The sequence below is a fragment of the Gadus macrocephalus genome, chromosome 16 (genome assembly GCF_031168955.1).
Source record: "Gadus macrocephalus chromosome 16, ASM3116895v1".
Classification (NCBI taxonomy): domain Eukaryota; kingdom Metazoa; phylum Chordata; class Actinopteri; order Gadiformes; family Gadidae; genus Gadus; species Gadus macrocephalus.
The window spans coordinates 27,214,987-27,240,430 of NC_082397.1; the positions used below are offsets into that span (position 1 = coordinate 27,214,987).

Here is a 25,444-nt window from a genome sequence, read left to right on the forward strand (position 1 = left end):
TTATATTCAACTGGACCATAGAGCAGAAGCCTTTACTTACAGGCAACAACTTTAGTGATGACGGGCATCGATGGTTCACTGGGTTCTCCATAGCCGGCTTTATTCTCAGCGCTAACACGGAACTCGTACTCCATGCCCTTGGTCAGACCCTTCACCTCGTAGCTCAGCTCAGCCACGGACCACTGGGAGGCTCGGACCCAGCGCACCATATTCTTCTCCTTCTTCTCAACACAGTAGCCTGTGATATCACTTCCTCCATCATCTGCTGGCCTCCTCCATGTCACTGTGACCGACTGTCCTTGAATGTTTCCTACCTCTGGTTTAGCTGGTGGGCCGGGGGGACCTGCATACAGAAACGACACGTTATCGTAACTATCATGACACAAATTAAATATACATTAATTAGCTTTCACATCAATGTTTTTACGAATAAACAGAATAGGATGTACCATATTTATCGACCATCTTGACTGCTTCTGAAAGCGAGGCTTCGCTGGCGCCGTACTGGTTGACTGCAGACACTCTGAAGATGTACTCGTTGCCCTGGATGAGCTTGCGGGCAACAAAGTGGCAGTCGATGACCTGCTCCTCTAGGATGGTCCAGAGCAGGCGACTGGTCTCCCGCTTCTCCAAGGTATAGTACTTGATGGGGGAGCCTCCATCCTCAGTGGGAGCTGTCCAGGTCAGGGTGATCTTCTCAGAGGAGACGCCGCTGGCTTCAATAGGCCCGGGCACACTGGGTACATCAAGGACCTTTACACTAACACTCTCCTCCTTCACACCGAACGGGTTACTGGCGGCGATGATGTACTCTCCGGAGTCCTTCCTGCTGGCATACTTGATGGACAGGGTGGAGGAGGTGGGGGTCGTTTCTATCTGGACAATGTCGGATGGCTTGAAGTTCTTTCCACCCTGAGACCAGCATGAGGTGGGAGCAGGTTTTCCCATGATGCTCGTGGCTGTTATGATGATGGTTTCTCCTGCCCGAACCGTCAGGCCTTCCTTCACCTGGGACTCGATGATGATGGTTGGTGCCTCTGATGACAAAAACACAGAAAAAATTAGTCAGAAAATAGAAAATCCGTCAACACTATAAATATAACCTATACTGTACTATGGAATACTAAATTCAACCAGTGTTCTCCCCATTTGCATGCACCGCTGCACAGGTGTCACTACCATCAGCCTTGTAGAAAAGAAACACAAAAATATTGCCAAACTGGAATCACTTAAACCTCACACACATCAGCACTGTGCATATGCACATAAACAACGTGCAGGTGCAAATCCACACTGTTTACGTGCACACCTCGACTCGCTGCTGGAACACATCTTAAGGGAACACTGCAATCTAATAGCTGAAAGGATTTGTACATATAATGCTATAACGGACAGATCCATTGCATTGGATTATTTAGCTGCTTCTGAATATTCAGAGCCTGAATATTTTAATATTAGGATTTTTATCCGTTAGCTATTTTTTTAATCTCAATTCAGGATTTGAAAGCTTAGTTTTGTTTAAGTTCTGTTTTATCCGAACAGAGAGGTGATGGTCCCACTACTTAGGTGTTGCCAAAATAGTATGGCTTTAGACGGGTAATAATAATTAACTTACGCTATTTCAAAGTTTAGACGAGGCCAAAAGATACCAAAACGTTCTACCCACTAGTAGAGAAGGTGTCGGTCATAGAACAAACATGAAGGGTTCAGGCTGCAATGATTTTTCCTTTAATGGCCATTTGTCATCCACAATAGCGCCTGTGTGATTTATACTTGGGTTAATAGCGCTATTTCTGCAACTTCAAATAATCCAAACTTTAATCACAATCACAAAATGCACCTATTTGCTTTGTGATAATTGGGAGCTGTGCCGTGTTCCAATACTTGTACTTCCATGAGTTTACTTAAAGGAATAGTATATATCCGTATACTATCCGTACTATCTGTACTCACTGAGTACGTTAATTTTTAAGATGTGAGTGCTGTTCCAAATCGAGTACTCCGTGGTGCACTAACCGGAAATTACGATCACGACTGCCGCCGCGGCTCCTCCCCCGCAATAAACATCCCGCTTTGAACGGTGAACTCTTTACGCCTAGCAGCTATAAAAACTACAAAATGACTCTATTAATGCAGGCTATGTGGAAAATGCTCTGACTTTGGCTCAGCCTGGCTCCGCCTCTTCCGCTACGTAGCTAAGATGGCTGCCGTTGAGTACGGAAAGTGTCCTTCGATCCACACTTCACGATTAGCCCGTTTTGAGTACGACATCTGGGTCCTTGAAGTATACTTCTTTTCGCCGGATCTGAATTGGAACGTACTACGTACTCAAAATTTGGCTAGTAAGTACGGATAGTACGGGTATTGGAACACGGCACAGGTGTACTAATCAAGTAGCCTGGTCCCACCAGACTCTGGTACTTCATTTCATTTGTACAGGGAGTCTGGACCTACTCAATTGACAAACGTTAATTCACTTGAAGGCGGGTGTCTGTTGAAGTTTAAAACTACACTAGAAAGTAAAAATAAAAAAGATTAGTTGATAACAATGCGATTCGGCCGGAGCAGTCTCCGCCAGCTCTTCTTGAGGCTTGAAAATATATATGTATCTTTAATTTTCTTTTGAATATTTTACTAACATTCGGAAAAGTGAACCATAAATAGAAGTTTAAAATGCTGGGGCTGGCCCTGGTCTTCTCTGATGTACGGAAGGGCAGATAAACGTGTTCTTGAGGTGACACGTGGGGTCTCACCATATTCGTCTGCACAGACGATGGTGTCCGTCTGCTCAGAGGGGGGGCTCAGGGCTCCGGCGGAGTTCTTGGCTCTGATCCTGAACTCGTACTTGCATCCCTCCTGCAGCTCCTTCACGGTGAAGGCCGGCTCCACCACGTTGACATTGTTGGCCTTCACCCAGATCTTGGAGGGCAGGTCCCTCCTCTCCACAATGTAGCCGGTGAGCCGGTGGCCGCCGTCGGACTGGGGCTCGGTCCACTGAAGGGTCACGGAGCTCCGGGTGATGCTGATGACGTCCGGACGACCAGGGGCATCTAACAACACCACACACGTTATTAGACAACTCGTTTAGCATGACAACACCCTCTAGGTGTTCTCACTACAGGTGTTAGCAATAAGGTTTACTATCTCATTGTTTTACAACCTGTGATTCTGCAAGAGGAATGTGGGATTTTTTAAACAGGTACATTTTCAGTAATAGTAAATAGTGTTCAGTAAATATGGTATTATGAGTGCCTTCCGTCATGTTTGCCATTACAATTAATTCCATTGATGTTTTGGGCAAATTTGTTAAATAAACATAATGGAGTATAAGTAACTTTGATTACTAAACTTTTCAATCTTTCTCACTGGCAATGGCCTTCTTTCAGTAATAACTCTAAAAATAATAAAAGGGGGCATTGGTACTCCGCTCAGCGAATGCCTGGGTGTTTGTCAATTTCTTTACCGTTTGCGTATGGTCCACGAAAGGTCTTCAACTGAGTGGTGCACCTAAAGTCAAGTCAACCTAAAGGTTGGAACCACAGAGAATCTAACTCACCAATGGGATCCAGGGCCACGTAGGGGTCTGTAGGAAGGCTTGGTCTGCCGATGCCAGCCAGGTTGATGGCCATGACTCTGAACTCGTACTCCATTCCTTCAGTCAGACCGGTCACCTTGTGGTCCTTCATCCTGATGGCTGCCTGGCTGGCTCTCCTCCACAGCATGCTGTTCCTCTCCTTGTACTCCACATGGTAGCCTGAGGAACAGATGAGGCTGCTGTCATCTGTACCCCTTTACACTTTGAACTCAAAACATATGAGAAAACCCTATTGTTTGGCTGTATCTCAGTGTGGTTGAGTGTTTTAATGACTATCTCAGCGTGGATGAGTGTTTAATGACTATCTCAGCATGGATGATGTACCAGTTATGGGAGAGCCACCAGTTTTGCGGGGGTCAGACCACGCCAGGTAGGCTGAGTCGTGGTGCATGCTCATCATTTGAGGTGGAGCAGGCGCGTCAGGAACATCTGAGGGAGGAACGACAGAACCATGAGCCATCCCCCTGCACTGAAGCTGAAAAAGACCATCTGGCCATGGTGGCGGGAACTTACTGAATGGATGCTTGGCAACCAAAGGCTCAGACTTGAGTCCTTCTCCCACGCCATACTTGTTTTCTGCACAAACTCTGAAGATGTACTCTGTGCCTTCATGAAGACCGGTGACCCTCATGGAGTTGGTGTCCACGAAGGAGGACACCGTCACCCACATGTTGGTGATGGAGTCTCTCTTCTCCAGGATGTAGTTGGTGATCTCAGACCCTCCATCATCCTTGGGAGTACCCCACCTTAGTGTGGCGCCATCAGCAGTCACATCCTTGAACTTCACTGGCTGGATCGGGATACCTGGTTTACCCACGACCCTGAAATATGATCACATACATCAGTACAGTAGTGAAGCTATTGGTAGTGTATGGACGGTATTGGGTCTTAACACATCTCTCTAACGGATGCTTTACCAACGAGGAGAGGAAAGTCCCATGCTGACCTGATGAAAATGGTGGACTCCCTTGTCCCAGCGCTGTTCCTCAGGGTGATGGTGTACTTAGAAGCATCAGATCTCTGGCAGTCCCTGATCAGCAAGGTGGTGTTTACGGCTGTGAACTCCACAGACACTCTGCCTGTGTCTGACAGGTCCTCATCATCACCCTTCTTCCAGGACACCTTAGGAGTTGGTTTGCCGATGATGGGGATCTTCAGACGCACGTTGCTACCCTCCTTAGCGATGTAGCACATGTTGGGGAGCTCACGCAAGTCACATGTAGGATGAACTGAAGGATGAATACATGGAAATATTTGAACTTTGAAGCATCTCTCTATATTCCAAACACATCACGTCTAATTAAATGTAATCAATGAACAGAGAAACACAGTAAAAGAACATGGTGAATATAACGTACTGATCTGGTCCTTGGCGATCACGGTCAGCTCTTTGGCGGGACTATCTCCAGAGTCGTTGACTGCCATCACCCGGTAGTTGTACTCGTGGCCCACAATCAGGTCCTTGGCACTGTACTGCATGTTCTTGGACCTCATGAGCTCCTTGTACTTTTCATCTCCATTCAAAACCTCCAGGACGTAGCAGATAATGCGGCTGCCTCCGTCTGAGAGAGGCTTCTTCCAGCTCAGAGTGCAGGAGTCCTTGGTAACAAGCAGCGTCTTGAAATCCATCACAGGACCAGGCTCCTCTGTAAAAACACATCTCTTCAGTTAGATTACATATTCCACAGCATGTCACTAACACAAGCTCCTCTGAAAGATCACATCTCTTCAGTTACATGTCCTACTAAAGAAATGATCAACTAGAGTTGACCTAAGAAATGCTGGCTAGGACACCCACCTGAAGCTCTGACGCCATCTATAGTCTCACAGGCCTCTCCGATGCCCAGCTCGTTGACGGCAGAGACCCTGAAGCAGAAGGATCTACCGGCCTCCAGATCGGGAACCTTGAAGGAAGTCTTAGCACAGTTGTTGGAGACGATGGACCAGGCTTTTCTTTCAGCGTCCCGCTTTTCAACGATGTAGTGTGTGATGTCGTAGCCTCCAGTGATCAAAGGAGCGTCCCAGAGGATGGAGGCGCTGTCCTTCGAGTGTTCCTTCACCATCAGGTTGACGGGTGGCCCTGGAGTGTCTGGAGGCACAACAACACAACGTTAACACAATACTAAACCTTCTACACATAGATAGATAGATATAAAAGTGGGTTGATTGGAAGTAGAGATTCTCTGATTCTCTGCCCGAACCCGACCCTGACCCGACCCGGCCCGTGGGCCGGGACGAGATTTCCCGTCCCTATCCTCGGGCCGGGCCCTGACCAAGCATTTAATTATTATTATTTTTTATCATTAGGCCTACTTTATTAGCCTAATTGGGTGGGGAGAAGCTATGCCATAATCAGAAATATTACATATATTTTTAGCAAAGTAGGCCTAAATAACAGATAGATCGCATGATCTATCTGCATGCTGTGCTGTATTGTGTGGGCTACTAGAGATGCGCGGGTTAGCTGTAATGACATCTGCAGTCCGCACCCGCTGCTTAATATCAATAATCCACCCCCCATCCACCTGATGCAACATTTTTTTCACATCCACACCTGCCCGCACATCATTCATTATAGTGGGTTACCCATGTCCCGGTTATGCAGGGACAGCCCCGATTAATTTGTTCCGAGTCCCGACAAAAGCCTGTCGGGACACTATAATGTCCCGATTTCCACCAACCACTATGAAATGTTGTTGTCAATGACTTCATAGTCAAAATTGTCTTATCATACCCTGATCATTAACTAAAAACCACATAGAAAGAATAAAGCATCCAGCATATGATTTCAACAATGTTTGGGGGCATACGCAACAGGGATGGTCACACAGTGGAATGCTGATTTAAATCAGCGGACCAGCGCTGGCCGGGCGGAGATGTTTGAGCATTTCAGAAGCAGGGAGATTCCATAGAAATCTATGTCAAATTTGTCAGTTTGCGTGTGTCTAGTCAATATGTTAACCTACTTATTATTTAGGTTATTAATGTATTAATAAAATTGTCGGGTTTAAATAGGGCTCGGGCTAATAATTACAGTTAATGTGTTGGGCAGGGCCGGTCTCTGGCACAACGCGCTCGGGTAGGTTCGGGCTTGATTTTTTGGGCCTGATCTATTAAATGATGACCAATCATTGGGACTTACCAAAGACCTTGACGACAATGGTGTACATCTTTACGCCACACACACTCTCCAGGCTGAGGATGTACTTTCCAGCGTCGTAACGGTTCACGCTCTCCACTTTAACCAGTGTGTCCGTGGCTGTGGACTTCATGATGATTCCCTGGCGGTCCTTGATGTTGGAGTTCATCTTGGCCCAGATGATTCTGGGGGTGGGACGGCCCTTGATGGTGGCCTGGAGGTTCATGGTGGCTCCGGCGCGCAGCTCTAGCACCTCCTTCAGCTCTGCACTCAACACTGCCTCTGGAGGAACTGCACACAACAACCATCATCAACAATAACCCCATCAATTACAGGAGGCCATCCACTAGAAATACTGTGCCTGAATACAATGTAAGCGTTTGAAATGAACACAGTAACATACCCATGATGTCTTTGGCGATGTGCTTCCCTGGAACCTCACAGGGCTCACTGAAGCCGACCTTGTTGACCGCGGTGATGCGGCACTGGTACTCAGACTTATCGATGAGGTTCTGGATGATGTAGCTGGTGTCCTGCAGGTTCTTGGGAACATTGCAGCGGATCCAGTCGGTTGCGTCGGTCCTCTTGCATTCCACCAGGTAACCCAGCACGGGACTTCCTCCGTTGCTGGCCGGAACGCTCCAGGCCAGACTGATTGTGCAGTTGGTGGTGTCTGTCACGCCGGGGTTCACTACTGGGCCAGGAGGGTCTGAAGCACAGATCACACCTCAGAACTCGTTGATTCTTTGTACATACATTGTTAACTCTTACTTTATAATACAAATACTCATGACACAGTCTTTTGGACACATCAACTTTGTGGAATAAGTTGAATTGAAAGGAAAGGGGGTAGACTCACTGATGGGGTCCAGGGCGTAGGTCGAGGTAGAAGGTTCACTAGGTGTACCTGGACCTGCCAGGTTGAGAGCAGTGACTCTGAAGTCATACTCTGTTCCTTCGGACAGGCCGGAGACCTCCAGCATACGCTCAATTATAGGCTTCCGGTTCAACTTGATCCATTGCATCTCCTTGCTCTCTTTCTTCTCGAGGATGTAGCCCAGGATGGTCGACTTCCCATCGTCTGCGGGGTCCTTCCAGCTGACCGTCATGTGGTCCTTGGTCACGTTGGTGATGACTGGAGCCTCGCATGGGCCAGGCACAGCTAGGGGTCACATCAAGTTCAGGGTTCATTCAAGAGAGACACAGAAGGTTTTTAAACAACATCGCAATAAGAAACAGTTTGAGGGCTTGGTTAGTCTTATTAAAACAGTTAGTCAGTTTGGGATAGTAAATCAAGACTGACTGAAACACTAAGCCAGTTTGGGTTAGAAATTCTGGATTTACTAAAACAGTTAGCCATTTTTGGTTGGACAGTCTGGACTTACTGAAACAGTTAACCAGTTCTGGTTAGACAGTCTGGACTTACTGCAACAGCTTACCAGTTTGGGTTACACAGTCTGGACTTACTGAAGGGATTTCTGGCGACCACAGGGTTGCTGATGAAGGCCTCTCCAACTCCCCAGGTGTTCTCGGCACGAACGCGGTACTGGTACTCACGACCCTCGATCAGCTTCTGCACGCTGCACTCATGGGTGTCGGCATGGATCTTGGCTGAGACCTGCGCCCAGTTGGCCCTGTTGGTCTCACGCTTGTCCACAATGTAGTGGCTGACAATGGCTCCCCCGTCATTCAGTGGGGGTTCCCAAAGCACCATCACGCTGGTTGCAAACACCTCAGAGATCTGGACACTAGTGGGAGGGCCAGGCACATCTGGACACAAGGTGGATAATGTTAGTTCTCAGAGTCCAACACAATATCAGTTGGTTTGTTACTTCTAACATCATTTTAGAATAAGTCAATGAAGTCAATCATTTCATGAAGATGACTCGACTTCAGGACGTAGACCAACATGATTTGATAACCTTGACGCACCTAAAACCTTGACGATGACCTCTGCTGTCTTGGATCCACTAGCGTTTTGTGCCGTGATGGTGTAGGTTCCACTGTGTTCCTTTGTCACACTGGTCATTTCCAGTTGGAACTGTTGTCTCTGGTTGGAGATAGTGAGGCCCTCTGTTGAGCGGAGGCTGGTGTCTCCTCTCTTCCAGGTCACCTTGGGCATAGGTTTACCAAACACCTCTGCCTCCAGCAGGACCGTGGCTCCAGCCTTCACCGTGAGCCCCTTCTGCATCTTAGCATTGAGCTCCACTCTTGGTAGAACTGCAGTCCAGCAAGTAGCAGTCAGGAGCACAATACAGAAGTAGACAAATATAAGTATACATTTAATTCTTATTGTTCTTATTGTGTACATCAAAGACTAAGAATATATCTATTTTGAAATGTAAAGGTCTTCATTTGTCATAACCTCCTGTGTTATGTTATGTTAGCATTGGTGTTATGTTAGCATTGGGTAAGCAATAAGTAAGCATTTGGTGAGCATTATGTGTGAGTGAGCTCCAGTATTGTACCGTTCTCAGTGCAGACCAGAACGGGGTCTGAGGGCTCGGAGGGTTTGCTGATGTTGACGGCGGTCTTGGCGATGACTCTGAACTGGTACGTCAGGTCTCTCTCCAGGCCGGGGACTGTGTATTCCTCCCTTGGAACGTTCTGGCTGCTGGTGTTGCTCCTCAGCCAGGCCTCCCCGGGCACCCTGGTGTACTCCACGTAGTAGCCAACGATCCTACTGCCGCCGTCGTTCTTTGGTCGGCTCCACACCAGACTCACAGAGTTCTTGGTCACATCCAGAATGTCTGGTTTGCCTGGTGTGTCTATAAGGGGAATGGACATATTTAATTCAAATCTTTAATCTTTAATAATTAAGATAAGAACAATACCAGTGGGTTCTGTGCTTGTCCTTCATATATATATATATATATATATATATATATATATATATATATATCCATTTAGTGTAAATTAATAAAAGGCTGTGATGGGGAGGACCAGCCCTTACCGATGGGGGTCCTGGCGGTGATGAAGTCGGTCTTCTTGCTGGGCTTGCCCTGGCCAGCTCGGTTGATGGCGGACACCCTGAAGGTGTACTCAAGGCCCTCGATGAGGCCGGCACACGGGTACTCTGTGGTGCGGACCACTGTGTCGTTGGCCTTGACCCAGAGCAGGCTGTTCCTCTCCTTCCTCTCGATGTAGTAGCCGGTGATGGGGCTGCCACCGTCGCTCTCTGGTTTCTCCCAGGCCACAAACATGCAGTCCTTGTTTGTCTTGTTGATGTGGCAGTTAAGGGGCTCGTCTGGAATCTCTATCGGTAGCAAAGACATTGCAACCATGTTAACAATAGCAGTGCCTGTTGTGCCGCCCTGTGGTGCTTCTACAGTATTGTGTGAAAACCTAAAGTATGTGTAATCGGGAGAGTCTGTAGAATTCCCGGCGGGACGTTAACCTGCGGGATAACAATATTGCGTTCATAAAAGTTCCTTGCAGCGCCATCCGGCAGCCTGAGCTGTGCACCCCCGCAACCTCTCACTCACTCAACACTCACCACACTCAACATCGCAACATCGCAACCAAGTCGATTTTGTTTAGAGGGGAGTAACTGAGCGGCCCCTCCCGAAGTGGTACAGCCCAGTTAGGCCTCGAACTGCCATTGGTCAGAAAGACGTAACAGCTAATGCTGCAACATTGAACTCTCGTGCAGGCTTGAACAGAGTGACACACTAGCAAACACACACTTTTAAGGAGTTTTTCACCCGCTCCGTATCCTTGCCTGCCCCAACAAGTTTGTGCGGCGTGCTTGTTGTTTTGATTCCGGTGTAGCTAGATCCGGTATGATGTTGTAGTTCTTCTAACGTGACTAGTTGTTGCTAGACAGCAGGTGAAAAAACTACGTTTGCCAAGCCAAAAGAGCGTTATTCGCGCGATAAAAAAATGAATGCCGTTAAAATTGGTTTGCGTTAACGCTGTTAATTACGCGTTAAACTGACAGCACTAATAATAAGTACTAAAGGTGTAGTATATGTAATGTGTAGTGAAGGTGTACTATGCGTAATTTATAGTAAAGGTGTAGTAGGTGTAATAAGTAGTCAAGGTTTAGTAGGTGCAACAAGGTTTGGCATGTGTAATGTGTGAAACCTACGGAAGGGGAACTTGGCCACCATGCGGTCGGACTGGATTGGATCAGAGATGCCGAAGCGGTTCTCTGCCCGGATGCGGAAGGCATACTCCTTCCCTGGGATCAGCTTGCCCAGCCTGCAACCGGTCTTCCCACAAGAAGAGACGGCGTTCACCCAGTCTCCCCGGGTCACGTCACACTTCTCCACCACGTAGTTGGTAATGGGGCTGCCTCCGTCCTCCAGGGGTTTGTTCCAGGCCAGAGAACAGGCATCAGAGTCGATGTCACTGATCTCCACCGGACCCTCTGGAGCCCCAGGGATATCTGGAAAACACACATGATGCTGTTATAGTAGCCACTCCACCCTTCACCAGAGAGGTATTGTTGTGCCAACATAACCCTTCAGCACAGAGGTATTACTGAACTAACATCCCCATTAACCAAAGAGAGGTATTATAGTCACCATGAACCACACATGCATTGGAGATGTAAAATAGGGCCAGTAATGACAGTAACATTATTGACAGTTAAAGTGATAGTGATATAAATAATAGGGACCTCTTATGATGATCTTGAGGGCCTCCTCGACTTTGCCACAGCTATTCTCCGCTGACAGGCTATACTCTCCACTGTCCGTCCTGGACACATCCTTGATGATGAGGACACACAAGTTGGCAGACTTGTGGACTGCCAGGCGGCTGGACGGCACCACCACGTTCTCCCCACGCATCCACTTACAGCTGGGCATCGGTTTACCAGAAACCACCGCCTCGATCCTCAGCTTGGCCCCCGCCTTGGCACTCACCATCTCAGCCATGACAATCTTGGGCTCCACTGTAGAAACACACCGTGCGGAATGAGGAGTAGATTCCACCATGTTGAGTGAGGAAAAATATAAATACATGTTGAAAGAAGAGAAAGCAGATGGACGCTGAACTAGGTGACTCACGGATCTGTTCCTTGATCTCAGAGGCCTCTCGGGTCTCGGTGTAGGAGCTGCAGCCGATGATGTTCTTGGCTGACACTCTGAACTTGTATCTCTTGCCCTCCTTCAGGCCACTGACGGAGACACTGAGTCCCTTAACGGTGGTGTAGGCGTTCCAAACCTCCCTCTCCTTCTCCTCATCCTCATCCTCATCTGACTCCACCAACGGCTCTGGGGCAGGAGGAGGAGGTTCCTCTCCCTCTGGAACCTGCAACAAGACATATCATCCCTGTTATTATTATGATAAATTATGAATATAATCTAAGAAGAACATCAAGTAAGAGGCATTGATGAGGTTGACAAGCAACTAGAGAGCAAACCTCCACAGGTGCAGGTGGGGGTGGGGGAGGTTTGACCTCGATGTATTCAATAACGTAACCGTCGATTTTAACACCTCCATCCCTCATGGGCTTCACCCAGCCCACTGTAGCACTGTTCTTGGTGATCTCCAAGACCTCAATCTTCTCACAAGGGTCGGGCTTACCTAGAGGAACACAGATACAGGTTACTTGAATGGGCGGATTAAGTTTTAATGTCAGTATATATGGCAGATAAAAAACAGGTGAAGATAATGAGTGGGATGAACATGACCAAAGCGGATGAATTTAGGGAATGATGTGAAGGTATTGATCTGTAAGCCATACATACTGGTAGGGTCGGAGGCCAGGTAGGAGGTAGAGGAGACCTTTGGTACTCCGGGCCCATACTGGTTGACTGCTGTGACTCTGAAGTAGTAATCCGTGCCAGTCGTCAGACCGCCCACCTTGAAGGGAATCTTGTCTATCTCAACTTCTCCCTTCACAACGGCCCATGTTTTGCGATCAATGGCGCGCTTCTCAATGATGTAGTGTGTGACCTCACTACCACCGTCTACCTCCGGTGGACTCCATGACAGTTTGGCAGAGGTCTGTTGGATGTCTGTAGCCTCGATGTTCACCACAGGCCCTGGGGTGTCTGTTGGACAAATGTTCTTTAATTCGTTGCTCACCATAATCCTTCATCTAAGAGAAAATGCATTCAGGTTCTGCCTCCTATTGATGGACATAGAGGAGCAAGGCCTAGATCGACATTGGATGGGAGAGGTTGAGTTGCTATGAATAACTATTAAAGTGTAACTCACCAAGAACTTTGACATTGACAAACACAGCCTTCTCCCCAGCAGCATTCTGCAGGGTCAGGCAGTATTTGCCGGAGTCGTCACGGGTGCTGTCAGGGATTACCAGGAAGGTCATGGTGTCGATGATGTCTACATGACCCTTCCTCACCACGTTGTCGATACCCATACGTCTCCAGGTCACGGTGGGAGGAGGTCTACCTCTGATGGTAGCACAGAGTCTGATGGGACACCCAGCCCTCACGGTCAGACCCTGCTTCAGATTGGCATCCAGGTCAATATCTGGAGACTCTGTTGGAGTGAAGAACAGGCATCAGAGTGGAGTTTCTGTTAAGGGGTTAGAACTGAACCCCTCTGTTAAGGGTTCATGTCCAACCCGTTTCTGAGGATTCATCGCAGCTATCACATGTGACCAATCAAATATAACATATTGGCTTCACACTCACGTTCAAGCTAATTTAAATATTCTCTTCTACATTAGGACTGAGAAGGTCTCACCTAGGATCTCTCTGGGCATCACAGCTCCTTCAAGGTTGCAGGGCAGGCTCATTCCCACCTGGTTCTGGGCGGACACTCGAAACTCATACTCCAGTTCCTTTTCAAGACTACTGACGGTGAAGTGACACACCACCAGCTGGGCAGCCACGTTGCACCTCTTCCAGCCCTCATCCTTCTTGGCGGTTCCCTTCACCCTGATCTCCACCACGTAGCCGATGAGGGGCACACCGCCGGTCGAGACAGGCTTTGTCCAGCCCAGGGAGATGGAGGACTTGGTGCTGTCCAGGACCTTCAGGTTGGTTGGCGGTGCGGGGGGTTCTAAAATGACATGACATATATGTGGGACACATTTAACCATCACTTCTCTTAAAAGCAAATACTTCTGTCATTACAGATACAGAAAACAAACATTTCAAAACATTCAAACATTTTCATTCCATTTATTGTCTGTTGCTTACCAATTGAGTCTCTAGCAGTGATGGCCACTGAAGGCTTGCTGGCAGCGCCAACCCCGATTTCGTTCACAGCTTTGACTCTATACTGATACTCATGGAGAGGCAGGAGTCCAGTCACAGTCAGACGAGTTGCAGGGATGGCCTCCTTGTTAACAGGAGACCATCTGACTGCATGCTCCTCCTTCTTCTCTAACAGGTATCCTATGATGGACTTGCCCCCGTCTCTCTCTGGCTCAGACCACTGTACACTCATCTCTTCCTTGGCGATTTTGGTAACTTCAGGTGTATCAGGAGCCCCAGGGACGTTGAACTGTGTACCAGATACGATGGTGTCGCTCTGAACTGCTGGGCCGGGGCCCATCTTGTTCTCTGCACGCACTCTGAAGGTGTACTCATTTCCCTCAATGAGGCGGGTAACTCTAGCCTTGTTGGTGATCACTGCGTTAGAATGGACAGACCAGACTCCTCTCTTGGTCTCACACTTCTCAATGATGTAGTTGTAGATCTCACAGCCACCATCATCTTCAGGAACCTCCCAGTCCAGTTGGCACCTGTCATTTGTGATGCCTGAGATCTTGAGGTCGTTGATGGGCCCAGGTCTGTCCAGGACATTGACCTTAGCATCAGCAGAGCAGGTTCCAGCGATGTTGGAGGCCGTTACAATGTATTTGCCACTGTCCGTGCGCCTGGCTCCAGTGACAAGCAGCTTGGATAAGTCGGCACCAGATTCCAACTGATGCCTGAGACCCTTCCTGATTTCCTTGGTGCTCTCGTCCTTGGTCCATTTGACGTCACACTGTGGCTTGCCCTTGATAGTTGCCTCAATAGCGATACAGTCTCCAGCCCTGACAACCAGAGTCGCATCCAGTTTAATCTTGATTTGTGGCTCCACCAACTGTTCCTTCACCAAAACTTCATCTGTGGTCACCCAGTTACTTTCTCCACCTTCATTTTTGGTCTGGACCCTGAACTGATAGATCTGGTTCTCAATGCATCGGTCAGCCATGAAGTAGGTCTCCTTGATGGCTCCCTTGTGTAGCCTCTCCCACTCCTCAGCTTCTTTGGGCTTCTTCTCCACATGGTAACCTATATTCCGACTACCGCCATCATACTCTGGCTTCTTCCACTTAAGGAAGCAGAAGGTCTTGCCAATTTCAGAGATTTGGAAGTCAATGGGTTCCCCGGGCTTCTCAATGGGATCCACTGCCAGTACAGCGGTCTTGGACTCAATGGAAGGACCAGAACCGATTTTATTCTGTGCACTGACCCGGAAGAAGTACTCACATCCCTCAGTAAGAGGAGCCTTCATCTGACGTTTGGTGAAGTCATTGGAGATTACGGTCCATCCTCTCTGGCTGGGCTGGCGACACTCAATGGTGTACTGAGTGATCTCAGTACCTCCATAATCTTCTGGGTTCTCCCACGACACCATACAGGAGTTCTTGGTCACATATGCCACCTTAAGGTTCTGGCAAGGCCCTGGAACATCCAAAACGTTGACAATGATGGTAGCCTGGGCCAGTCCACTGCTGTTCTTGGCAGAAATAGCATATTTACCATAGTCTTCCCTTACAGCATTAGAGATGACAAGCTCACATAGTGGGTAGTTATTGTTGATTTCAGTGCGTCTGTCTCTGCCCACAGCTCTGGCGTCTTTGGTCCATGTGATCTCAGGATCAGGTCGGCCCTTCACCCTGGTGATCAGGCTGATGCTCTGTCCTGCCCTGACCGTGAGGGAATCACGGCATGATGCATCCACCACAACTTCTGGGGGCACCAAGATATCTTTGGCCAGAACCGTCTCAGAGAGCTCCCTAGGTTCACTTTCTCCAATCTTATTGATGGCTCTGATGCGGAACCTATATTCCATTCCCTCAATAAGACCTTGAACCCTGAAGGCACAGATCTTAATGTTGTCTTTGTTAATTTTATCCCATTGTGCACTGCCTGATTTCTGGGCTTCAACCGAATAGCCTAGGATGGGGCTGCCTCCATCTCTGGTTGGCTTTATCCAGCAGAGGTCTGCATATGATTTGCTCCAGTCCTTGAGTTTGGGACTTCCAGGTGGTCCAGGTTTAGTCAGGGCACGGGTGGCCTTTACGGGGTCAGAAATAGGGGAAGGTCCACTGATTCCAGCAACGTTTTCTGCAAACACTCTGAATTCATAGCTATTTCCCTCAAATAGGCCTGAGACTCTATATCTGAGATCCAGGACGGGAGTCTTGTTCACACGGATCCATTTGCCGGTCATCTCTCGCCTTTCAATCACATATCCACTGATGGGGCTACCGCCGTCATTCTCAGGCAGAGCCCACTCCACTGTCACAGCGTTCTCTGTGATATCAGAGCACTCCGGCAGGCCAGGGGGGCTGGGAGGGTCGAACATATGCTTGGCAATAGTGGGAGGACTCTCCAGCCCAGCTCCGATGCCAATTTTGTTCTCTGCCCGGATGCGGACAATGTATTCACGACCCTTTTCCAACCTGGACACTTTGGCCTTGGTGCTGGTGCCACTGGAGCTGACCACTGACCAGGGCTCCCAGGGCTTCTTCACATCCTTCTTCTCCACCACATAGTTGGTGACCGAGGTGCCTCCATCGTCTTTTGGCGCCCTCCACTGGATCATCATGAAGTCAGGTGTGACCTCCAGGATGTTGACCGGTCCTATGGGGGCACTGGGCACATCCAGGACCGTGACGTGCAGGGCTGCCGTCTTGCTCCCTGCTGGGTTGGAGACCATAAGGAGGTACTCTCCAGTGTCTCCTCTCACGCTCTCTGGGATGGTGAGAATAGAGGAGGATCCAGTAGACTCTATGTTGTGGTGGCCTTCAGACATAATTTCCTTGCCATCACTCATCCATTTGGCATTGGGGGTTGGGATGCCAGTCATCTTAGCTGGCAGCACAACGGTAGCTCCTGCCTTCACCACGAGACCCTCAATCAGCTTCACGTCAACTTCAATAGTTGGTGGCACTAGAAAGATAGACAACAACCATGTCGAAATCATTGTTTTAATTACTTACATAAATACATAAATGTTATAAATATAAAAAAAATAATGTGTCTTACATGTCTTCTCTTGGCACATGACGGGAACACTGGTATCTGGACGGCTGACTCCGATTGCGTTCTGAGACTTCACCCTGAAGCGGTATGTCTTGCCCTCCACAAGCCCGGTCACATGGCTGTGGTTGTTGGGAACTGTCTTGAACGCGACCCAGTCGGCTTGACCGTCTTCCTGGTGCTCCACGATGAATCCAGTGATGTCACTTCCTCCTGTCCTGTCAGGCCACTCCCATTCCAACCACACCTCAGATTTGTCAGCATCAGTGTGGTGAAGGTTCTTTGGTGGCCCAGGGGGATCTGGAAGTCAATTAATTTGTTAATAATATTTGTTAATTAATTTGGTTCTAGTTCTTGGTCTTAATCTTTATGAATCTAACATGAATCTACTTTTAACCCAACAAGATTTTATAGTCTATGCTTCTTGTGTTCAGCGGCACTCACAGAGTGGATCAACGGCCTTGATGGGAGTCTTGGTCACCACGTAGTCGCTCCTGCCAAACTGGTTTTCGGCAGCCACACGGAAGAGGTACTGGATTCCCTCCATCAGGTACATGGCCATCAGGCTGGGCTTCTTATTGGATGCAGACACAGGAACCCACTGCTCTGACGCCACGTCCCTCTTCTCCACAACGTAGTGGGAGATCACAGCTCCTCCATTGTCCTCAGGGGCCTTCCAGGTCAGGTACGCTGACTCGCTGGTTACCTCTGACAACACCAGGTCTCTGGGCGGGGAAGGTTTGTCTGAAGGTACGAATAAAAGAGAGTTCAAATTTTATAGTGTAAACCAATTTGGTAGTTTGTGTAATAAGGTTGGTTGTTTGACTCACTCAGTACGAGCACCGCCACGGTGGCAGATTTCTTTCCAGCTGTGTTCTCCACAGTGATGGTATAGTTGCCTGAGTCAGGGCGGACACACTTGGGCATGAAGAGCTTGCTGCTGCTCGCGGTGGTGACGATGGTGGCATGAGCTGGGGTATCTTCGTCGTTCTTCTTCCAGGTGACAGTAGGAGTGGGCACACCCCTGATGGTGGCACTCAGTGTGATGTCAGTTCCCAGCATGGCCAGGTGGTCACGAGACATGTTAGCATCAAGCAACAGCTCTGGCTCCTCTGAAGACACAACACATTAGATCAGGAAGAGAGGGAATGAGGAAGAGGAAGAGAGGGAATGACGTGGGTTGGCATGCGTCTGAAAGCTGGAAACAAACCTGGATTGCTCCAAGGCCTATAGCCTTGGAGCCTATAGGTGTCCAAACAATTGAATGGGGAACAGATACAGGCAACATTAAGAAGTAGTGGGCTACATAAATATATATGTGGATAAGCATTTTGTGTCTCTGTAATGAACCATGTATTTTTTTATTTTTTCCATGTCATCAGCTCAGACAACTCCATTGAAAACAAAAGGGAGGAGGCTTAATATAACAATTGAATGGTGGATTTATGTTGTTTTTGTAAAAATAAAAATAAACATGGTCAAACGATGTGCTTGGGTTACATGTAACACGGAAGGTCGGTATCCCGAGAGGCTGCAGAATGGGGTATATTTTATCCCTTTCATGCCTTTATATTAGAGCTGTCAAGCGATTAAAATATTTAATCGTGATTAATCGCATTAATGTCATAGTTAACTCACGATTAATCGCAAATTCTTTTTCTATGCTAAATATCCCTTGATTTTTTTGTCCCATAATTCTTCTCATTTTAATTCTCTTATCAACATCGTGAATTGCATCGGCTTGCCTTGTGCAAATGATTTTTTATTGATAACAACATTGGCATATACTGATCAAAACAGGACGATACAAAAAAAAGCCTATAGTGCAATTAAACGACTGCTTTGAACAAATGTCATTTGAACATAGCAGTCAGGCTACTGCTTCTTTGTTTTGAGCCAAAGAATTTTTATTTATTTTTTTTAATAAAACAATTGCGTTAATCGCGCGTTAAATTTTTTACCGCCGTTAAAATTGGTTTGCGTTAACGTCGTTAATAACGCGTTTAACTGACAGCTCTACTTTATATTATAAAAAAATATGGATTCATCAAATCTCCTGCATTCCGAATTTATTTTCCTGTTGCTGCCGTTCTCATTCTTGCATACTTAGGTCGGTAGAATCAGGAGGGGATAATGATCGGATTTGACACCCATTGTTCAAATTAGGAACTTATTTTTTTGTCGCCAAGGGACAATTAAAAAAAAAGAACTTGAGCTGTGATCGGCCATGCCGGTCCTACGTATTGTGGGTCCGTCGGTGAGGCCAGCATTGCCTTTGGCATTCAATCAGGTTAGTAAAAAGCTCTACCTACCCAGTCTATCGTGAACCTTGATGCTCTGCTTGACGTAAGCAGGTTCAGATTTGCCGGCAGCGTTAACGGTGTAGATCCTGAAGGTATAGTCCTGTCCGTCTTCAAGGCCAGTGGCCACGTAGTGCAGGTCAGGGCACTGCTCCGGACTCTCATTGGCCTCGCTCCATTCCACCGAACCGGGCCTCTGGTATTCAACCAAGTAACCAAATATCCTGCCCTTGCCATCATGACGAGGCATCTGCCACTTGAGACTGACAGAGTCTTTGGTTTTGTCGTAGGCCTCTGGGGTGACTGGTGGACTGGGAGGAACTAGACCAAGACAAAACACTTAGCTTCCACTTCAATGACACTCAAAACAATGAAGTCAGAGGGATGTGGCCACTCACCGATGGGGTCTTTGGCAAGGATGGGTTTTGATGGGACACTGGGGTCGCCTGTTCCCAGCTCATTCTCAGCCATGACCCTGAACTCGTACTGGCAGCCCTCTGTAAGGTCCTGCACCCGGTACTGGGTGGCGGGGTACAGTGGGTCCCTGGTTGCTCTGGACCACCTCTTGGCGGTCGGCTCCTTCTTCTCCAGAATGTAGTTGATAATGGGCTTGCCTCCATCACGCGGCCGGGTCCACAACACCAGGGCATTGGTGCCGTATACCTCTCTGACTGAGGGCATCTCAGGGGCTTCAGGAACTCCTAAAAGGGCCACAGATTTAAGATTGGTACAGGACCAATATATGACGAGCTTTAATTATACTCATTGACTATGCTATTTGGGAAAATAACTGAGGTTTTGGGAGAAGAAGGAGTAGGAAGGACATACTGAAGAGGTCCTTGGCCTTCATTTCTTCTGAGTCCAACGGGTCACTGATGCCGTACATGTTCTCAGCAGAGATCCTCATGATGTACTCCCTGCCTTCTGTCAGCTTGGGAATCTAAAAGACAAACAGCATTACAACCATGCAGAATACCTGTCCTAAACCAAAAACACTTTGGCAGAGCAACAAAGCAACTGTATTGGGGCATGCCATGAGTCCTTGGGACTCACCTTGCAGATGGTCTTTGTAGATGCTGATGTAACTGTAGTCCAAAGATCTCTATTGGTGTCTCTCTTTTCAATTATGTAGTTGGAGATGTCAACTCCTCCATTATCAAGAGGAGGCTTCCAGGAGATCACCATGAACTCTCTGTGTACCTCTTCGAACACCACTGGTCCAACCGGAGGAGATGGTCGGTCTAGAAAGCAACAGTTGATTCACTTTTTTACCACTGCGATTCTTTTGACGTACACCTCATATGATAATTAGGGTCAATACCAACTACAAATCATTTAGGGACTTTGCAAAATACAGATAATGTAGGGTACACACTAACTACAGATAATGTAGGGTACACACCAACTATGGATAACTTGGGGTCCATACCAACTACAGATAATGTAGGGTACAATTATGCCTAACTTTGGGTCAATACCAACTTAAGATAATGTACAGGACACACAAACTATAGATAACTTGTTCCATACCGACTATAGATAATGTACAGTACATACAAACTATAGGTAGCTTGGGCCATACCGACTACGGTGATGTTGCAGACTCCCTTCCTGGAGCCGGTGCTGTTCTCCACCACTACCACGTAGCGGCCACTGTGCTCCCTCTTGGCCTTCATCAGCCCCAAGGACATGGTGGTCAGGGTGTTCTTGAACATGACGTGCTGGTCGGCCTTAAGCTCCTGGTCGTCCCTGTACCACATAATGGATGGCGAGGGTTTGCCAGTGTATCGACCCTGCAGCAGACAGCTCTCTCCGATGCGAATGACGACTGAGGCCCTGAAGTCCACCTCAATGGTAGGAGGCTCTGAACAAATAAACATCATCAGCATTGATTGAAGGAATAACATTTTTTAATTTGTGTATTACATTTTTAATACTTGAAACACAAAACAAGTCAAGTTTAAATTCCTCACCTAGTTCATTTTTGCAGGTGATGGGCTTGGTGCAGAAGGATGGCTTGCTGGCGCCAACCTCGTTCACAGCGAGGACTCTGAACTCGAATGTGTCTCCGTCTCTCAGACCATCATATGTATACCTCCTCTCCATCAGCTTCTCCTTGGTGAGTCTGACAAACTTGTCTTTACCAATGGTGCGGGCCTCCAAGATGTACATGATGACCTCAGAGCCACCGTCAAACTTGGGTGCCTTCCAGGTGAGGCTGATGTAGTCCCTGGTGACAGCACTGACATCCAGCTCCTCAGGACGGTCTGGGACAGCTGGAGCAGAGAGATACACCACGCATCAGTACAATCCTCTTATTGACAAAAATCGGATAGAACTAGTAAATTTGTCAGTAGAGTGTGGTTTGTTGACATAACTAGTAGTAATGCCGAAGTTTATGCAGCAGTAATGCTGAGGTTAATGAAGTGGTATAGCTAAGGTAGTTGTAGCAGGATTGTCGAGGTAAATGTTGACTAACTGATTGGATCTTTGATGATGATCTCGCAGGGCGTCTCAGCGAAGGGTCCAACACCGATGGCGTTTTCTACAGCCACCCTGAAGAAATAAGCCTTCCCCATCATCAGGCCATGGGCCACAGCGCTGTGTCTCGCCACGCTGGTGGACACCGCAGTCCAAGCCTTACGGCCCTCCTCGCGCTTCTCGATCACGTAGTTGGTGATGGGAGAGCCACCGTCGTCTTCAGGGAAGAACCAATTGAGCTTGCACGAGTCGCTGGTCAGGTTCTCAGCCGTAAAGGGGATGCCAACGGACCCAGGGACATCTGCAATGGTTGCTTTCTATTATACCGGCTCTAAACATTGTTTTAGATAAATCAGGGGTTCTCAAACAAGGTCCGGAACAATTTGGGATAAGAAAATAACATTTAATCAACTCATTACTGTAATTAACATTATTTATGTTAAAATATTAGATTAGTCGTTTTTTAAAGCTGAATTCAGCTCAGCTTTAAGATCAGGTGACACAGCACAACAGACAGATAGGCCTACTACTTAATAGAGGGCTTATCAGCACGCCTGGTGAAAAAGTCACACATATCGCCACTGCAATCTGTATCTGCCATGTAGAACCTGATAACAATTCCTTGCATACAGTGATGCCTGAACGCAGCAGATGCAACATAGAAAACTCTTTTTACCGCTACATCCAACGTCACTAACATTGATAGATCAATAGCAAATTTCTTTCGGAAGAGAAAAATATACTTCTTTCGGGTCTGTTTTCCTGAGCTATAATATTATAAAGGTAAGGTTCCTAATAGTTTTTTGAATAGTGCTGACAGCAGAATCACTCACCTAGCACATCAACAGTGATGTTCTTGCTCTTCTCCCCTGCAGCATTCTTGGCAGTGAGAGAGTAGACTCCCTGGTGCCTCCTTGTGCAGGGTTTAATGACCAGAGAAGAGCTGATGGCTGTGGTCTCCACGGTGGCTTCAGCTGGCAGTGCTGCTCCGTCCCTGCCCCAGGTCACCTCCGGTGGAGGCTGGCCTGAGACGTACGCGATGATCCGAATCACCCCACCTGCGTAGACCACCATCCTCTCCTTCACTGATGCATCCAGGTCCAACTCAGGAGCAACTGTGGAGATAAGGGAGAACATTCTACCTTTACCTGTGTTCTGATGTGTTCTTATAGTCACCATTACAGTGGGATAGATTATACCGATACCCATTGCAAATATTATTGAGCTGCCTCAGACTGGTGGTCTTATGCCTTAGGCTGTTGGATTGGAGTTGAAGAATAAAGAAGAGCATAGTTCTGAGGAGGTCCTGATAACTCACCGGTTCTGTCCTTCACCTCCAGGGCCTCAGGGACCTCTCCTGGTTCACTGTTCCCAGCAGCATTGAAGGCCATCACGCGGAACCTGTACAGTCCCCCGGTCTTCAGACCTGTGATGACAAACATTGTGCCTCTCACCTCCTTCTCCTTGGCCTAAAAATAGAGAATGCACATCATGTAGTGAGAACCAGCAGTCGTGTGATGTTTCCATGTCTCTCTCTGGGGTCTCTATGAGGGTCCTCACCTTCACCCAGGCCTCCGTGCCCTCCTCCTTGTACTCCACCCAGTACCCCATAATCCTCGAGCCTCCGTCCTTCAGAGGAGGAATCCACGTCAGGTCCACGGTGGACTTGCTCCAGTCCGAAACCTTGGGGGTCGGAGGTGTTGGAGGAGCTGTTGGTGCAGAGGTCAGAGGTCAACGCCTAGGACTACAGCTTTTTCAAGTAAAGATTATGCAAAACGAACTGCACACTCAGAATAACAAACAGTGTTAATACAGTGTTTCCAGCAGAGACTAAGCGCTTCCGTCCTTAACATGTCTAAAATAGCCTAGCTTAGCTTCAGGAGGACTGTTCCTTACAGATGGGGTCTCTGGCGAAGGCCAGGTCCGTGGAGGGACTGGGCAGGCCAGGCCCGGCCGCGTTGATAGCGATAACTCTGAAGAGGTACTGGGACCCCTCGATCAGTCCTGTCACCGCGTGGGACTCTCCCAGCGCCATGGGCCGGAGGGGGTCCCGGGTCACGCGGGCCCAGCGCTTGGAGGCCGTCTCCTTGCGCTCCAGCCAGTAGCCGGTGATGGGCGTGCCACCATCGTCCTCTGGCTCCTCCCAGCTCAACGTCATGGAGTCCATGCTGATGTTGGACACTTTGGGTTTCTCACATTGACCGGGTGGAGCTGGAAAACATAGAGTACAGTCAGCTCGGTCCACCCCTCTTCCACATCATCTCATCCATATCACCTCAATGTTATCTACTTCAATATATTAGAGGATGAGCAGCAGTCATTCATATTTACCTCATTATATTATAGGGTGAGCAGTGGTCATTCATATCTACCTCATTATATCATAGGATGAGCAGCGGCCTTTCATATCTACCTCATTATATTATAGAATGAGCTGCAGTCATTTATATCTGCCTCATTATATTATAGGATAAGAAAACTATCAAATCTGACCGTCGTTTATCTTAGAAGGCGTTTAATAAGGGACTAGAAGTTGCAGTAGTAGGACTCACTGCAGATGTTCCTGGCCACCTCCGGCTCACTGTCCAGAGGATCTCCAACCCCATACTTGTTCTGAGCCATGACACGGAACACGTACTCGTGGCCCTTCATCAGGCCCTCCACCGTCCACAGCCGCTCCTTGGGCTCGCTGGTCACCTGCACCCAGGTCTTCCTGTTTGCCACACGCCTCCAGATCACGTAGTTGGTCACCTTGGAGCCGCCGTCGTCTTTAGGAGGCAGCCAGGACAGTGTGATCTGGTCTTCTCTGATCTCCTCAAACTTGATGGGGGCAGAGGGAGCCCCGGGGCGGCCTGAGGAGACCATGGTGTTAGAAACAGGATGCCCTTTGGTATAAAACATCTTTATACCAACCTTTGACTCTATTTCACATGTTATACCATCTTCGACACAGCTATAACAAATATCTGACTGCATTCCACAGTTATAAAATCGGACTATATTGGCCAGAGTTATGACATCTGACTAACTTCACCACAGTTATAACATCTGACTATATTCCCCGAAGTTATAACATCTGACTAACTTCACCAGTTGATATATAGAACTAGATGGTCAAGCCTACCGAGGACATTGAGTCTCATCTCTTTGGAGGCCTTGCCCATGCTGTTGGAGGCAACAAGAGTGTAGAGGCCGGTGTCTGGTCTCTTGCCCTGCTGGATCAGCAGCGTGCAGTTGTCGTCGGCAACCATCTTGTTGATGTGTTCGTCATATTGGACCTCCGCCTTGTCCTCTGGCTTGTGGGGAGGGGCCTTGAACCAGGTGAGGGTGGGGAAGGGACAGCCATGGATGGTGGCCCTGACGTTGATGTCTGATCCTTGCTCAACCTCAAAGAACTCCTTCAGCTCGATGGATGGAGCGCCTGCCACCAAGGTTAATCAGTTACAACATGATCATCATTCATGTCATGATATACATCATAAGTATTAAGGACTTACAGGTCTGGTCCTGAAGTAAGATGGGACCCGCGGTGGTCGATGGCCGGCTGGCTCCAGCGTCATTGTACGCCGTCACTCTGAACTCGTACTCATCTCCCTCCGTCAGGTCCTCCACCTTGTAGGAGGTGGTCTCGATGTCTCGCCTGTTGCACCTGCAGGGTTTTAACAGAGAACTTTAGACCGAAGGCTCTGATAGATGAGTAGAGATAATGATATGTGAGAAGTTAGACAAAGTGATATCTTAGTAGTTA

The 25,444-nt window shown here is 48.0% G+C and overlaps 1 protein-coding gene across 50 annotated transcripts in view; it reads right to left on the reverse strand.

Moving 5' to 3' along the window:
- Positions 1-25,444, reverse strand: part of LOC132474120 (titin-like) — a 178,324-nt gene that overhangs the window by 49,005 nt on the left and 103,875 nt on the right. For all 50 annotated transcript variants that reach the window (XM_060074608.1, XM_060074631.1, XM_060074605.1 and 47 more), the window contains 41 exons: positions 25,194-25,345; positions 24,821-25,117; positions 24,249-24,548; positions 23,593-23,907; positions 23,257-23,405; positions 23,015-23,165; positions 22,530-22,811; positions 21,695-21,997; positions 21,189-21,491; positions 20,798-21,079; positions 20,269-20,456; positions 20,044-20,155; positions 19,614-19,916; positions 19,228-19,536; positions 17,746-18,027; positions 17,360-17,659; positions 16,922-17,215; positions 13,856-16,825; positions 13,398-13,715; positions 12,906-13,190; positions 12,434-12,739; positions 12,106-12,269; positions 11,750-11,993; positions 11,359-11,634; positions 10,825-11,124; positions 9,688-9,990; positions 9,203-9,502; positions 8,667-8,954; positions 8,202-8,504; positions 7,594-7,896; positions 7,138-7,443; positions 6,738-7,025; positions 5,394-5,684; positions 4,954-5,241; positions 4,542-4,824; positions 4,109-4,416; positions 3,920-4,024; positions 3,557-3,754; positions 2,754-3,050; positions 450-1,037; positions 41-343 (listed from right to left, as the gene is read on the reverse strand). In XM_060074608.1, coding sequence (XP_059930591.1) covers positions 41-343; positions 450-1,037; positions 2,754-3,050; positions 3,557-3,754; positions 3,920-4,024; positions 4,109-4,416; positions 4,542-4,824; positions 4,954-5,241; positions 5,394-5,684; positions 6,738-7,025; positions 7,138-7,443; positions 7,594-7,896; positions 8,202-8,504; positions 8,667-8,954; positions 9,203-9,502; positions 9,688-9,990; positions 10,825-11,124; positions 11,359-11,634; positions 11,750-11,993; positions 12,106-12,269; positions 12,434-12,739; positions 12,906-13,190; positions 13,398-13,715; positions 13,856-16,825; positions 16,922-17,215; positions 17,360-17,659; positions 17,746-18,027; positions 19,228-19,536; positions 19,614-19,916; positions 20,044-20,155; positions 20,269-20,456; positions 20,798-21,079; positions 21,189-21,491; positions 21,695-21,997; positions 22,530-22,811; positions 23,015-23,165; positions 23,257-23,405; positions 23,593-23,907; positions 24,249-24,548; positions 24,821-25,117; positions 25,194-25,345 — 13,937 coding nt within the window. The remainder of the gene's footprint in view (positions 1-40; positions 344-449; positions 1,038-2,753; positions 3,051-3,556; positions 3,755-3,919; positions 4,025-4,108; positions 4,417-4,541; positions 4,825-4,953; positions 5,242-5,393; positions 5,685-6,737; positions 7,026-7,137; positions 7,444-7,593; positions 7,897-8,201; positions 8,505-8,666; positions 8,955-9,202; positions 9,503-9,687; positions 9,991-10,824; positions 11,125-11,358; positions 11,635-11,749; positions 11,994-12,105; positions 12,270-12,433; positions 12,740-12,905; positions 13,191-13,397; positions 13,716-13,855; positions 16,826-16,921; positions 17,216-17,359; positions 17,660-17,745; positions 18,028-19,227; positions 19,537-19,613; positions 19,917-20,043; positions 20,156-20,268; positions 20,457-20,797; positions 21,080-21,188; positions 21,492-21,694; positions 21,998-22,529; positions 22,812-23,014; positions 23,166-23,256; positions 23,406-23,592; positions 23,908-24,248; positions 24,549-24,820; positions 25,118-25,193; positions 25,346-25,444) is intronic.